The 11365-nt window shown below is 35.7% G+C and overlaps 2 protein-coding genes across 2 annotated transcripts; one reads left to right on the forward strand and one right to left on the reverse strand.

Moving 5' to 3' along the window:
* The first annotated feature begins 629 nt into the window (after positions 1-629).
* On the forward strand, positions 630-4812 carry LOC143622859 (uncharacterized). Its single transcript, XM_077093887.1, has 5 exons — positions 630-665; positions 1760-1847; positions 3359-3460; positions 3534-3694; positions 4495-4812. Exons 1-5 carry the CDS (start codon positions 630-632, stop codon positions 4609-4611), a joined length of 504 nt encoding a protein of 167 aa, XP_076950002.1. The 3' UTR covers positions 4612-4812.
* LOC143622931 (uncharacterized) lies at positions 4784-8938 on the reverse strand. Its single transcript, XM_077093942.1, has 4 exons — positions 8333-8938; positions 7566-7721; positions 6595-7200; positions 4784-6444 (listed from the first exon to the last, which is right to left on the reverse strand). The coding sequence occupies exons 1-4, from the start codon at positions 8675-8677 to the stop codon at positions 5437-5439; spliced, it is 2115 nt and encodes a 704-aa protein (XP_076950057.1). The 5' UTR covers positions 8678-8938; the 3' UTR covers positions 4784-5436.
* Positions 8939-11365: the final 2427 nt, after the last annotated feature.

An 11365-nucleotide genomic window follows, 5' to 3' on the forward strand; every position in this document is an offset into this window, starting at 1 on the left:
TAGTAAAGTCTCGTTCCGCATTGCTATGGTATTCGGTATGGCGGACTATGTCATGCGGACGACTGCTTTTTTCCTGAGAACTCATCCTACTGTCTCCGGTATACATGCTATAGTCTCCCGGGTGGTAGGATGAATAGTAACCGTCAAACTCATCTAAATAAGATGGCATCCGCATATTTATGCGAGGACGAGGACGCAGCCTCGGAAGTTCGCCAAACTCTAGTTCCGTCTGTTGACTGTTACGGGTTTGACTTCCTCGCACTGTTGGTGGAGGAGAAGGAGATCCCCAAGGGGATTCCTCATAATCCAACGTGCGGGCGTGAAGTTGCTCGTTACGTTTTCTACGCTCGTATTCAGCCACCAAACTTTATTGCTGCACATGGAGCCACTCTTCAGGAGTCAAGGCTCCTCTGGATCTGGAATTACGTCTATGAGATCTCGCCACGTCAGAGTCACCTGAATCATTTTCTAGATCCAACACTGACCGCTTTCGGCGAGTTTCTTCCGTAATCCGTCTGAGATTACCCAAATTAGAACCTTCCGGTGCCGAGGTCCGTCCCATATCTGGGGGGTGGTACCGATTGGTGTTGTGACGTTCTCTAGGGTAAAACCCCCAAGGTGTTACGTCAATGTTCCGTGACCCTGGAGCTGTGACTCGCTCAAGAGTACGACCACTTGGAGTCGTGATGCGTGCAAAAACACTAAGGCCCGGAGGTGCTTCTGTGTTAGTTACACGTGACTTAGTTGCAGGGGTTCCCGTCGGCCCTTCAGGAAGTTTACTCATATCAAACGAACCAAAAACCAACGAAAACTATAGCTGTTCTAACACAAATCACGGATGACGCCAATGAAGAAACACGGATCCACTCCCCCGGTATGGGTCCTGGATCCAGTGAGTCACCAGGGTACAAAACGATAATTACTACCACGATATGAGTAAGGCTTCCTAAAGTCTAGTGACCGGAGCCTGCAAAACAGACACCGTGAGTCTCGTTACAGGAAGGACAAGAGGGGGGGTCTTCCTGTAACCATCCCCCGGCGTGAGAATCAGTAACGTTCGTAATGAAGAAAGTACTGATGTATAAAGACTAAGTGTAGTCAGAATATATGTGAGTGAATGAATCCATACCTCATATCGTTTGACAAGGTATTTATAGCCGAAGGATGATGGAAGATGATTTGGGCAGCTGTCCTCTTCTAGAAGATCTTTGATAACCGCCTGGACACGTGTCTTCTTGTGATAGGTTGGGCTATACGTCCCATGTGCATGGGTATAACAACCTGGACACGTGTTACCAGCTGATAGGATGGATCGCACCCTGACCATGTGCACGGTTATAACAACCTGGCCACGTGTCTTCTTGTGATAGGTTGGCCTATACGTCCCATGTGCATGGGTATAACAACCTGGACACGTGTCACCAGCTGATAGGATGGATCGCACCCTGACCATGTGCACGGTTATAACAACCTGGCCAGGTGTCCTTTGTTCATTGGTTAGTATGTCACGTATTCCCCAAGTAAGAATCATGAGCCTTTCTTCTAGAAAGTATTTGAATGGTGACAGCTGTCCTACTGGCACTGTCCTCCAGTTATTTGTGCAGACATACGTCTTGTCTTGCGGATGACTTTTAAGGACGCCAGGATGCTTCGAGTGTGTTATGAGAACGTTCCTCCTTACTCGTAACATGATGGTGGCCCAAGTGTCCCGCGGGTGGTTTATAAGAGGGTTCTCTATGACCCGCGGGTAGTATTTAAGGGTATTTGGGTCTTTTTGGTACCCTACCTCTACAACATCCTATCAATCATCGCACCTTCCATTCACGCCTCAGATTTCGAATACTGCAGTGAGCTTTTAGTTTTAGTTTCGGTTTCAGTTTCATTTTCAGTTTCAAATTCTGCATGTTGTTTTGATGTTATATTACATGTCGGTGTGGACGGAATTAACTTAAATCTTGTCGGTGTGGACGGATTAAAAATAAATCTTGTCGGTGTGGACGAGATTTCAACTTATAAGGAAAAACCAAAATATTAGTACAAATTCGTCTCAAATGCGTCTTGGAAGACGGAATTTAAGGGAAAAGATCCAATACAATAATACCTTAACGTACAATAAGATCCAATACAATAATACCTTAACGTACAATAGGTACGCGAATCCCGTTTTTCACGAAATAATCCATGAAATTACATCCCAACATCTCGGAATCGTCAATACATACCCAATTAATCATTGGTTCAACAAAAAAAAACAGTTTTGGATTGTTAATCGATCAACTTTTTACTTTTTTTTCACGAAAACCGTTTTTGAGCTTTTTCTGAGCGTCTTAGGTTTTTGGCTGAGCGTTTTAGTTTTTGTGAGCGTTTTAGGGCTTTGCCTTTGTTTTTTTGCCTTTGAGCGTCTCGCGTACCTCTCGTACGTTAAGAAACATAAAAAAAACCGTTTGCGAAACTGCTTTTGATATATATATTTAGTGAGAAAATATGGACGGGTCCCTCAAGATTTTCAAATTTTTGGTTGGATTTTCATAAATTCTTACACGTGTCAAAATACCATTAGTTTAGAATTCTGGTCGAATCTTATCACAACGTGTCGCCTTAGTCCAAATTGTGTGAACTATTTTGAGAATATTGGAGAATTTAGGGCTCTCTTCAAAAAGGCTGTATTGGGAATTTCCCTTTATCCAATTATCCTCAATATTTAGTTTTATTCTCAAAACACCAAGATAACCTTTATGACCAAAAGTAATGTGATTACCTTGTTTTTTTTCTTTCAGTAATTAACCTTTTACATTAAATTCCATTAAACACCAATTTCAAACGACAACAATAAACTGACAGGTAATAAGACAACAAACTGCACCGCAACTCACTTTTGGATAGCAAAACCGATCTGGCTTATTTCTTTCTAAAGTTTAAACAAAGTTACACGAGTTATAGATCTTAGGATTTTTTAAAACTGACTGCTACTTGTAGTTGTAGCCTTGTAGGTATGCATCCTCTGAGTAGATTGGGTGATCATACTTGTTTGAAGTTCAATGAAATGATGATCTTATTTGTGTGACAAATTGACTCAACAGTTCTAATTTCTAACAACCATCAAGATTTGAATTTTTAAGGCCATGTCACTCTTTAAGCATGATCAGAGTTACAAAATTCTCAACTTTTTATTTATAGTTCATGTAAAACAGATTGCAGTTTTTTTTATTTATGACAATTAACTATTTTTGTTGGATTTTATTCACCCGCAGTTTCTGCTTCTGAAATTGGTAGTTTAATAACATGTAGGTCAAGTTAGTCTCTAATGAGATACTCTGTTATAATTTTGTGTTTAATAATATAGTAAAAGTTTATGCAGATAAGAGGAAAGACTATGTTGTCACGGTCACTGGAGTCGAGGTCAGTCCTGACCCGATAACAAGAGACCAAGAGACCTCGTTCGTTGTTTCTGCATTTACAGGTAAATTATATCACATAGAAACACTTTTTAAGTCCACTATATTACAGCAGATTATGATGATTTAATATCTTAGATAAACCATTATCCGGAGGCAAAGTTGTGATTCGTGTTGCTTACTTTGGAATAAGTGTTTTCAGTCAAACTGGTGATCTTTGTGATAATATATCTTGTCCTATTCCTGCTGGTGGCTTCACAATTTCTTACTCCCAATTCTTACCTGTGATAGCTCCCCCTGTAAGTAGTTTTGGTTCCTATTTTTTTCTATTGGTTCTGTTTCATATTCTCTGCTGTCAAATAAAAGTCACATTTGTTCCAATAATCAGTATTATGACAATAGGCAAACGAACCAAACAAGCACGAACAAAGCATGTTTGTGTTCGTTCCTTAAGAAAATGAGTGTGTTCATATACGTATGTTAATATTATAAAACAGTTCACGAATGTAAGCGAACGAACATAGCTGAACATAGAAGAACAAACATAACCGAGCGAGCACCACTGAAAAGTAAACATGAACATCAGTTTGTTGGGTGTAAAAATCATGGAACTAGACTAAATTTTTATGAGTGAACATAAACGAACTTTATGTTTTACGGTTCACTGAACGTTCGGTTCATTTACAGCCTAATGATTAGTAGAGGTGGCAAAATGGCTAGGCGAGTAAAGGGTTAAAATGGTTGTGTTAACCCGCAAACAATTTTTTTGTAATTTAGTTATTTTTTTTTAAACATAACTAATGTTCAAATATTACACCCGTTCGAACCATTTCCTTTATAGCTATTTTTTTATTTGACCAGTTGGTGATTAGACATTACCCGGTTTGACCCGGTTCATAAGTAATTGGGTTGAAAGTTGAAACGGACCCTGTTAATGGTTAGGTTAAGATTGAGATGACTCGTGGATGTAATGACTGTGTTACAGTATGTACTCAAAACATATAAAGTTTCACTTCATAATGTTGGTTAAACGGGTTTTTATACGCGCATTTATGTTTCAGTTTTCTTATCGGGCCAAAATGTGGTTTGATCAATACAGGGTTCATACACACGAACATTAAAGGTGCAAGATGGTTACACAAAAGAGCTCACATGCATCAAATTTGACTTCAAGATTGGCTTCTTCAAGTTGACTGACGGACCGATTGACACTTGACCAATGGTTCAAAAAGTGATGCCGATGTCATTGTGCGTGTATTGCTTATTATTCTCTAGACTTGTTATTCTATCGATTCTGGTATGTAACATGTTAAATGGTTCGAGTGTAATTAGTCGAGAACGAGTTGTATGGCTACCAAGTCATGTATATATTCCGAGTCAAACTCAATGGAAATAGCATAAAAGAATCAAACAGCAGGTTGCTTGGGAATTTTTACCTATAGAAATCTGAAGAATATTTTCACATGCACAAAGACCACAATTTGAAGAAAAACTTTACAGCTAACATATATCTATATCCATCAAGATGTTTGGAATCAGAAAGTTTGCTACTTTGCTTTATTTGAAGAAATTATCAATTATAATTTCTTTGATATACCAGGTCATTAAATTTGATTAGGAGTTTCATGTCATTTTCTTTAAATAAAACATTTACAAATAGTTTTTTTAATAACTTCAAAAAACTTAGACAAATAATGTTTTAAACTGTAGATTTTTAATGACTCCAGAAGGGTCTATGATGCTTTCTAGCAATAAACCAACTTACAGCTTTTAAAGTATAAAAGTTGTAAAATATATTAGCACAGCAAGGATTAGATCTTAAAAACTACATTAACATATAAGTTCCATTACACATAGTATAAGTCATTAAAACATAAAACACTAAACATTAGTAGTTATGACCTATCCACAGTTTACCTTTTTAGCTTTTTTACAAACCGCTCCTTCCCACAAAATAAACGAAAAGTCAACGGAAAAAGTCAAAAGTCTCTGATGACAAGAACATTAGCATGTAAAAGTTAAAAACTTTGGCCCTACAAACTCACATTTTCGGTGCTGACATGGCAGTGACCGCCACAGGAACACCATCGGTCGCCAGTGGCGGTGGTTGTGGCGGCAGTGACTGAGTATAGTGAAACTCAATCTGCAGCCTGTGATGAATCAAATTCGAAGAAATTAAGCCTTTCTTGATATCGGCTTGCAGTTCCCTAATAGGAATAGCAGCCAAGAAACTTTTTATATACTCCTTACAAGATTCTTTACCACGACAAACAACCTCGTTTTCTTCCGTTGACTTTTCTGTTGACTTTTCCGTTGACTTTTCTTCAGAACCCTCAGAACTGCTGACTTGTTCAGGCAACTTAAAGATCACTGAATCTTGATCAAACTTCAAGATATAAGCTTGATCACATCCTTCAAAAAGGCGTTCGCCTAACGTATCGATAATATAATAAGCATCCGAGTCAACTTTCAACAAGAAAAAGTGATCGTTCCAGCTCACTATGTAAACCCGAGGCTCGTTTGCAGAAGCTTCCGCTTCACGGCTGATCTCATCCCACATGTTATCGAACGACATCGCCCCATGTAAAAAGTCAAGAGTACCCTCGTGGGATTCGTCCGGATGGAAAAAGCTGATAAAAGATTTCCCCGGGATTACGGTCAAAGGGCGTAAATTTGCCTCGAGAACGGTTTCGAGGTCAAAATGTTTATCGGGAAAACGGGTCATATAATTTTCATTATTACAAAGTTTTCGCCACTCGGTTGACCCTTCTCGTATTAGAGAGTCGAATTGTGATTTGATTGGCATGAGGTGGCGGTTGTTCTGGAACCAGTCAGCAATCACCGCCACGAGGGCGGTGCACGCGCTCTCTCCGGCCGCCTGTTCACTTCTTTGATCGATTGAAGCGAAGAAGACGTGCGTGTTCAGCTTCATGCAACCGTCTCGGCTGATTATATCCCTTTGTTCCCAATTCCCGACCGCAAAATTGTCGTCCCCGAACTCGGATACCAGATGTGGGTTCACACACTGGTCTTCATCGGGTTTATGACACTGCAAAACCGAGTTGAACCATATTTTTATCAAAAAAGTGGTGTAATCAAATGCATTCTAAAGTTAAAGCAAGTCGTGTTTTGGGTTGAAAAGTCAACCCCTCGTTAACAAATTAAATCTAAAGCGAAAAACTTTATAAAAAGAATGTACCCTGACAAGTGATTCATCGGAACTGAGTTGGCGGCGGTCAAAGTCAATATCATCTCCACCTTCTTCACCATAATCTTTTTTCAACAACGGCTCGCCCTTTGGTTTCGGTGATTTAAAATTCAATTTCCTTTTTTTCCACGGTAAAATGCTCCGTTTCGGGGTTTGAATCTGTTCAAAACCGGAAACTGTCAAATCCTCTTCGGGTGAGCACCCGTCATCCGACTTGTGGTTACTATAACAAACATTATCCTCAAACAGGGACCCACCAGCCCAATTTGCGTATGCTAAAGTCCCATAACTAAATGATTTCCTAATAGTTGAATTCTCCGTTTTGCCCTCATGTGACTCGTCAAGCGAGTCAAAGTCAGCAAGATTCGGATAGTCTCCTTCATCACTTCTGCTTTCACTAATCTCATGTTCTGGTACATTAGTGGTTTTTTTACCTCGTCTAATCGACACGTATTCTTTAAAGTTTTTAACTTTTTTTAACCCGGATTTGAGTTTGGAATGCTCGTCTTTCTCTGATGACGTTTCTGATTTTTGACTTTGACTTTGTGTGGACTCGGTTGGTTGAGCAGCTCTCAACTCCACCAAGCTAAGTGATATCTGCACCGTACATACACCTCAGGTTAAAACTAAAATCTTGTAACGGTGATGATGGGCAAATAGGTAATTTGGACTAGAAATCTTTCTTTAAATTTCAAGAAACAGAGTTAGTATTACCATTAATGGTGATGATGGGCAAATAGGTAATTTGGGCAAAAGTTTAAATTTTTTAAGTTTTTACAATTTTCTAAAATATTTCTTGATTTCGGTTGTCACCATTGTAAAAATGTGAATCCAAAATACTCATCTATCTTGTAACAATTTCCAAAAACTAAAATCTTGGTCAAATATTTCAATTTTATGAAAGAGAAAAACAAGTTTTAGACATCAAATAATAACTAACAAAATGCTCGTATGGTACATACATGAAGAGAGGGTTGAGACTCGGTTGCTCCCGATGAAACAATTAGTGGAATGTTAAGCTCAAACTCTTTCTCGTCGGCTAAAGACGCAAACTCAGCAAGATTTAAATACGCCTTTCCAGTTAAGGGAACTTTATTCTTAGGGCCCGTGTTCGATCCCTGAAATAAAGAAAAACGATACATTTAATAAACATTTAAACATATTATAGAATTGCACTATCAAACCAATCCCGGTTATATGGTGCAAGGTAATCAATATGCAATTTTGATCACTATTTACTTAGTTTAGCAAATTTTCTTGATAAGTTAGAAATCCATATAAAGAAGCACTACAATTTAACCTTGAAAGTGAAGGTTGTCACTTTTTAATAATTAGAATGGAACAATTACCAAATTCCCATATGCCATATGATAAAATAGAATAAAATTGTAACAAATTATAGATTCTTCAACATCCAATACATACAAGGTTCCAAAAATCCCTAAATTTTGGTAAGAGAAACCTAACAAATTCTATATAATATGTGTATGCATGTATGTAAATTGCAAGATGACATAAACCACAAGATACCAACCCAAAAAAATAGATAATTACCTAAATCTGGTAGGTTACTAACCAATTTAATACAATTTAATTAACATTAAATCCAAACACAAGAAAAGAAGATTTAATTCAAAACAACACTAATTTAACCTATACCAAAACAAAACAAAATTAAATAATAATAATAATAATAATAATAATAATAATAATAATAATAAAAACTTACATTGACATTCAAGACTTTAAACCCAATTTCCCAAGGAAGAAAAAAGTCATTATCTTTATACCCAGAAAGAGTACAAACTGAATTGAATTCTTGATCCCACAAAACGACACCGTTTTGATCATCAAATTCTCCATCTTTTGTGAACTCACTCTTGACTGTTCTCCTTAATGAACCCAGAGTGATCTTGGGTCCTTTCCACTTAATCTCCACAACCCTTTGAATATTATTATTCTCTAGAGGATCACAATTACCACCATTTTCTAATTTCTTGACGATCAATTTGACTTGAAATTTTCTTGATAAAATTGGTGGCCATGGGCGCCATTTCATCATCTTAACGACCATTATTGATGATGGGTGTGATCAAGATTGAAGCTTTATGGGAATTGAGAGGTGGGTTTTGATGTTTGAGTGTTGAATTTGAGAATTAAAGGGAGAATGAATGTGGATTGGTGTTGTTAGTTGTGATCTTTGAGTTATAGGTTTTTGTTGGTCGATGAATTTGAGAGTGTTTGAGGTGAATATTGGTGTTGTTTTCCGCGTGGATGTATATGTGTACGTATATATTATATGTATAGACAGACAGCGGTGCAAAGTAAAGTTAGAGAGAGAAGAAAAGAGAAGAGAGGATGTGCATGATTTGACTCTTTATTTTAGTTTAGTTTACGTAAAAGTGTCTTCTTTTTTCTTAATTTTTGTTTTTTAATTTGTTAAATATGGCTAGATTAGAGGTAAACTGGTAAAGTATGTTATTTTGGCTTAAGCTATATTTTGAAACATGAGTAACGCACAAATGAAATTAACTTGTTAAATATAAGGATCAAGTATAGTAATTATATATACAAGTAAAGTAATTATGTTTTACATATTACATAATTACTCTACTTGTATATATAATTACCCTACTTGATTCTCACGTTTAACACGTTAATTTCATTTGTATTTGATCCAAACCCTATAAACCTATAATCGAACTAGATTTTTATAACTGCTAACTTATGAATGATTTCAAGTTTAGATTACAAATGAATATGGTTTAATTTGTTGGGAATTTTGGCTTAACGGTTACTTGGTGTGCAAGTTTAAGTAATGGTTCTAAGGAGTGGATAATTATAAAGATGTGTTTGGATCTAATTGTTTAAGATAATTATTATGTTCTATTATATAACAATCATAGTTGTAGACTAATGCGTATAAGTTAGATTATAAAAACTGTGTTTTGGTTTAATAATTATAATTGAGTTTTGTGAAGTTTCTCAATAACGTGTTTGGGTGTTTTGTCATATGTGTGTGTTCGTTAAATACCTGGTACCATTTACATTATAGTTAATTTGGATTGTAGACGTTAGTGTGAATTTAATCTTGTTATAATTGATAAATCAATTAGGTTTTTAGTAAAGTATACGGTTAAATATGTTTTAAATTTTTATGGTATATAATCATAATCGAACCACTAAAAAATGATAAAAATATAATTAAGTCTTTAACTTCTTAGTTGATCAAATTTTCACGGGTTGATTGTGTTGTTTTCTCACTTTACAATATCGGTTTTACTAGTGCTCCTCCCTATTTATAACAAGGAAACTTCTTTTCTCTAAGATTGTAGAGGCACTGTCGAAGCTTTCATTGAACACAACAATTTGAATCATTTTCTTTATATAAAACTGTAAGTTTTGTATTATTTATTGTTTGTTTGTTTCATATACGGTTTTGTGCTAGTCAGCTTCTCCCGAATAACAAGTGTGTCGCTATTATTTATTTTGATTTAATAAAAAAGTGACCACTTTCCTACGTCGAACACTTCATAGGGAGAGCCCTTAAAGACGCGTTTGGCCATTTAAGTATAACGAGTAACGACCCCCGTTCTATATTATAATGATTTGGGCTTGTAAATGAATTCACTTAAACTATTAGCTATTAGCATTGGAATGGCAAATTTTCGAGTTTTACCTTGACTTGATAGTTGATAAATGGGAAATTAAGATCAGGAAGAGGTTGAGAGTCTTGAGACTTAGTGTAGAGTCAATCAAGAGTGTAGACGTCATCTGGGCCCTCTATTAGATTTGTTTGAACTTTGAAGTACAAAGAGAGTGCAGGCCCATATCATGCCTGTTTCTCCGGATATGGGTTGTTAAGTATTTGGGCCGGAGAACCAATCTGACTTCATGTGGTCTTGATCATAGGATACATTGATTATCCTATCCTATCCTATCCTATCCTATCCTATCCTACTCTTTTAATAAAAGAAAATAACTGTGACACGTGTCACTTTGTGATTAAGCCCCATCTCTCTTTCCCTCCAAAACTAAAATATTAATTGACCATAATATATGTCATAAATCAATAATTATTCACTTTCCATTCACATCATAATTATATTATGTTTATACATTTCTATAGAAAATAAATATTAACATATTATGTATGTTACTATATATTCTAAAACTAGCTTTAGAATTTAGAAACCCGTGTATTACACGGAATAACTTAATGTATAAATTACAATGAATAATTTAATATAAATAAAAAAAAGATAACTAAGCCTCTTTATATTATATAAAAAATGTATTACAAATATAGTCGTATTATATCATCAAATATATTTGACTTTTAAATCGAGAATGAGTTGTTTTACAATCGGTATACGATAATGAAGCAATGCAACTGAAGGAAAACTTAAAACTACGAGGCCTTTCGATGTAAAAGATATAGCTAAAGTCTTTCACAAATTTTCAATGTTTAATAAACATGGTTTGTTGTAGATTTTTGAATTTCACCAAGTATGTTGTGAAGTATTCTAACAATATACATTAGTATAATATGTAAATATTTATTTGTATAAAAATGTATAGATATAATACAAATAGAATTTAAATAAAAGTGAATAATTTATTTATATATAATATAAATAGACTGTAAAAGGAAAGTGAATAATTTTTTATATTTGCCATATATAAGTTTTAGAGGGAAAAAAATTGTAAGGATTAACCATAAACTGACATGTGTCACAATTATTTTACTTTATTAGAATAG

Source organism: Bidens hawaiensis, unplaced genomic scaffold, assembly GCF_021521415.1.
Source record: "Bidens hawaiensis isolate Kalapana, Puna unplaced genomic scaffold, B.hawaiensis_p1.1 tig00003244_1, whole genome shotgun sequence".
NCBI classification, from domain to species: domain Eukaryota; kingdom Viridiplantae; phylum Streptophyta; class Magnoliopsida; order Asterales; family Asteraceae; genus Bidens; species Bidens hawaiensis.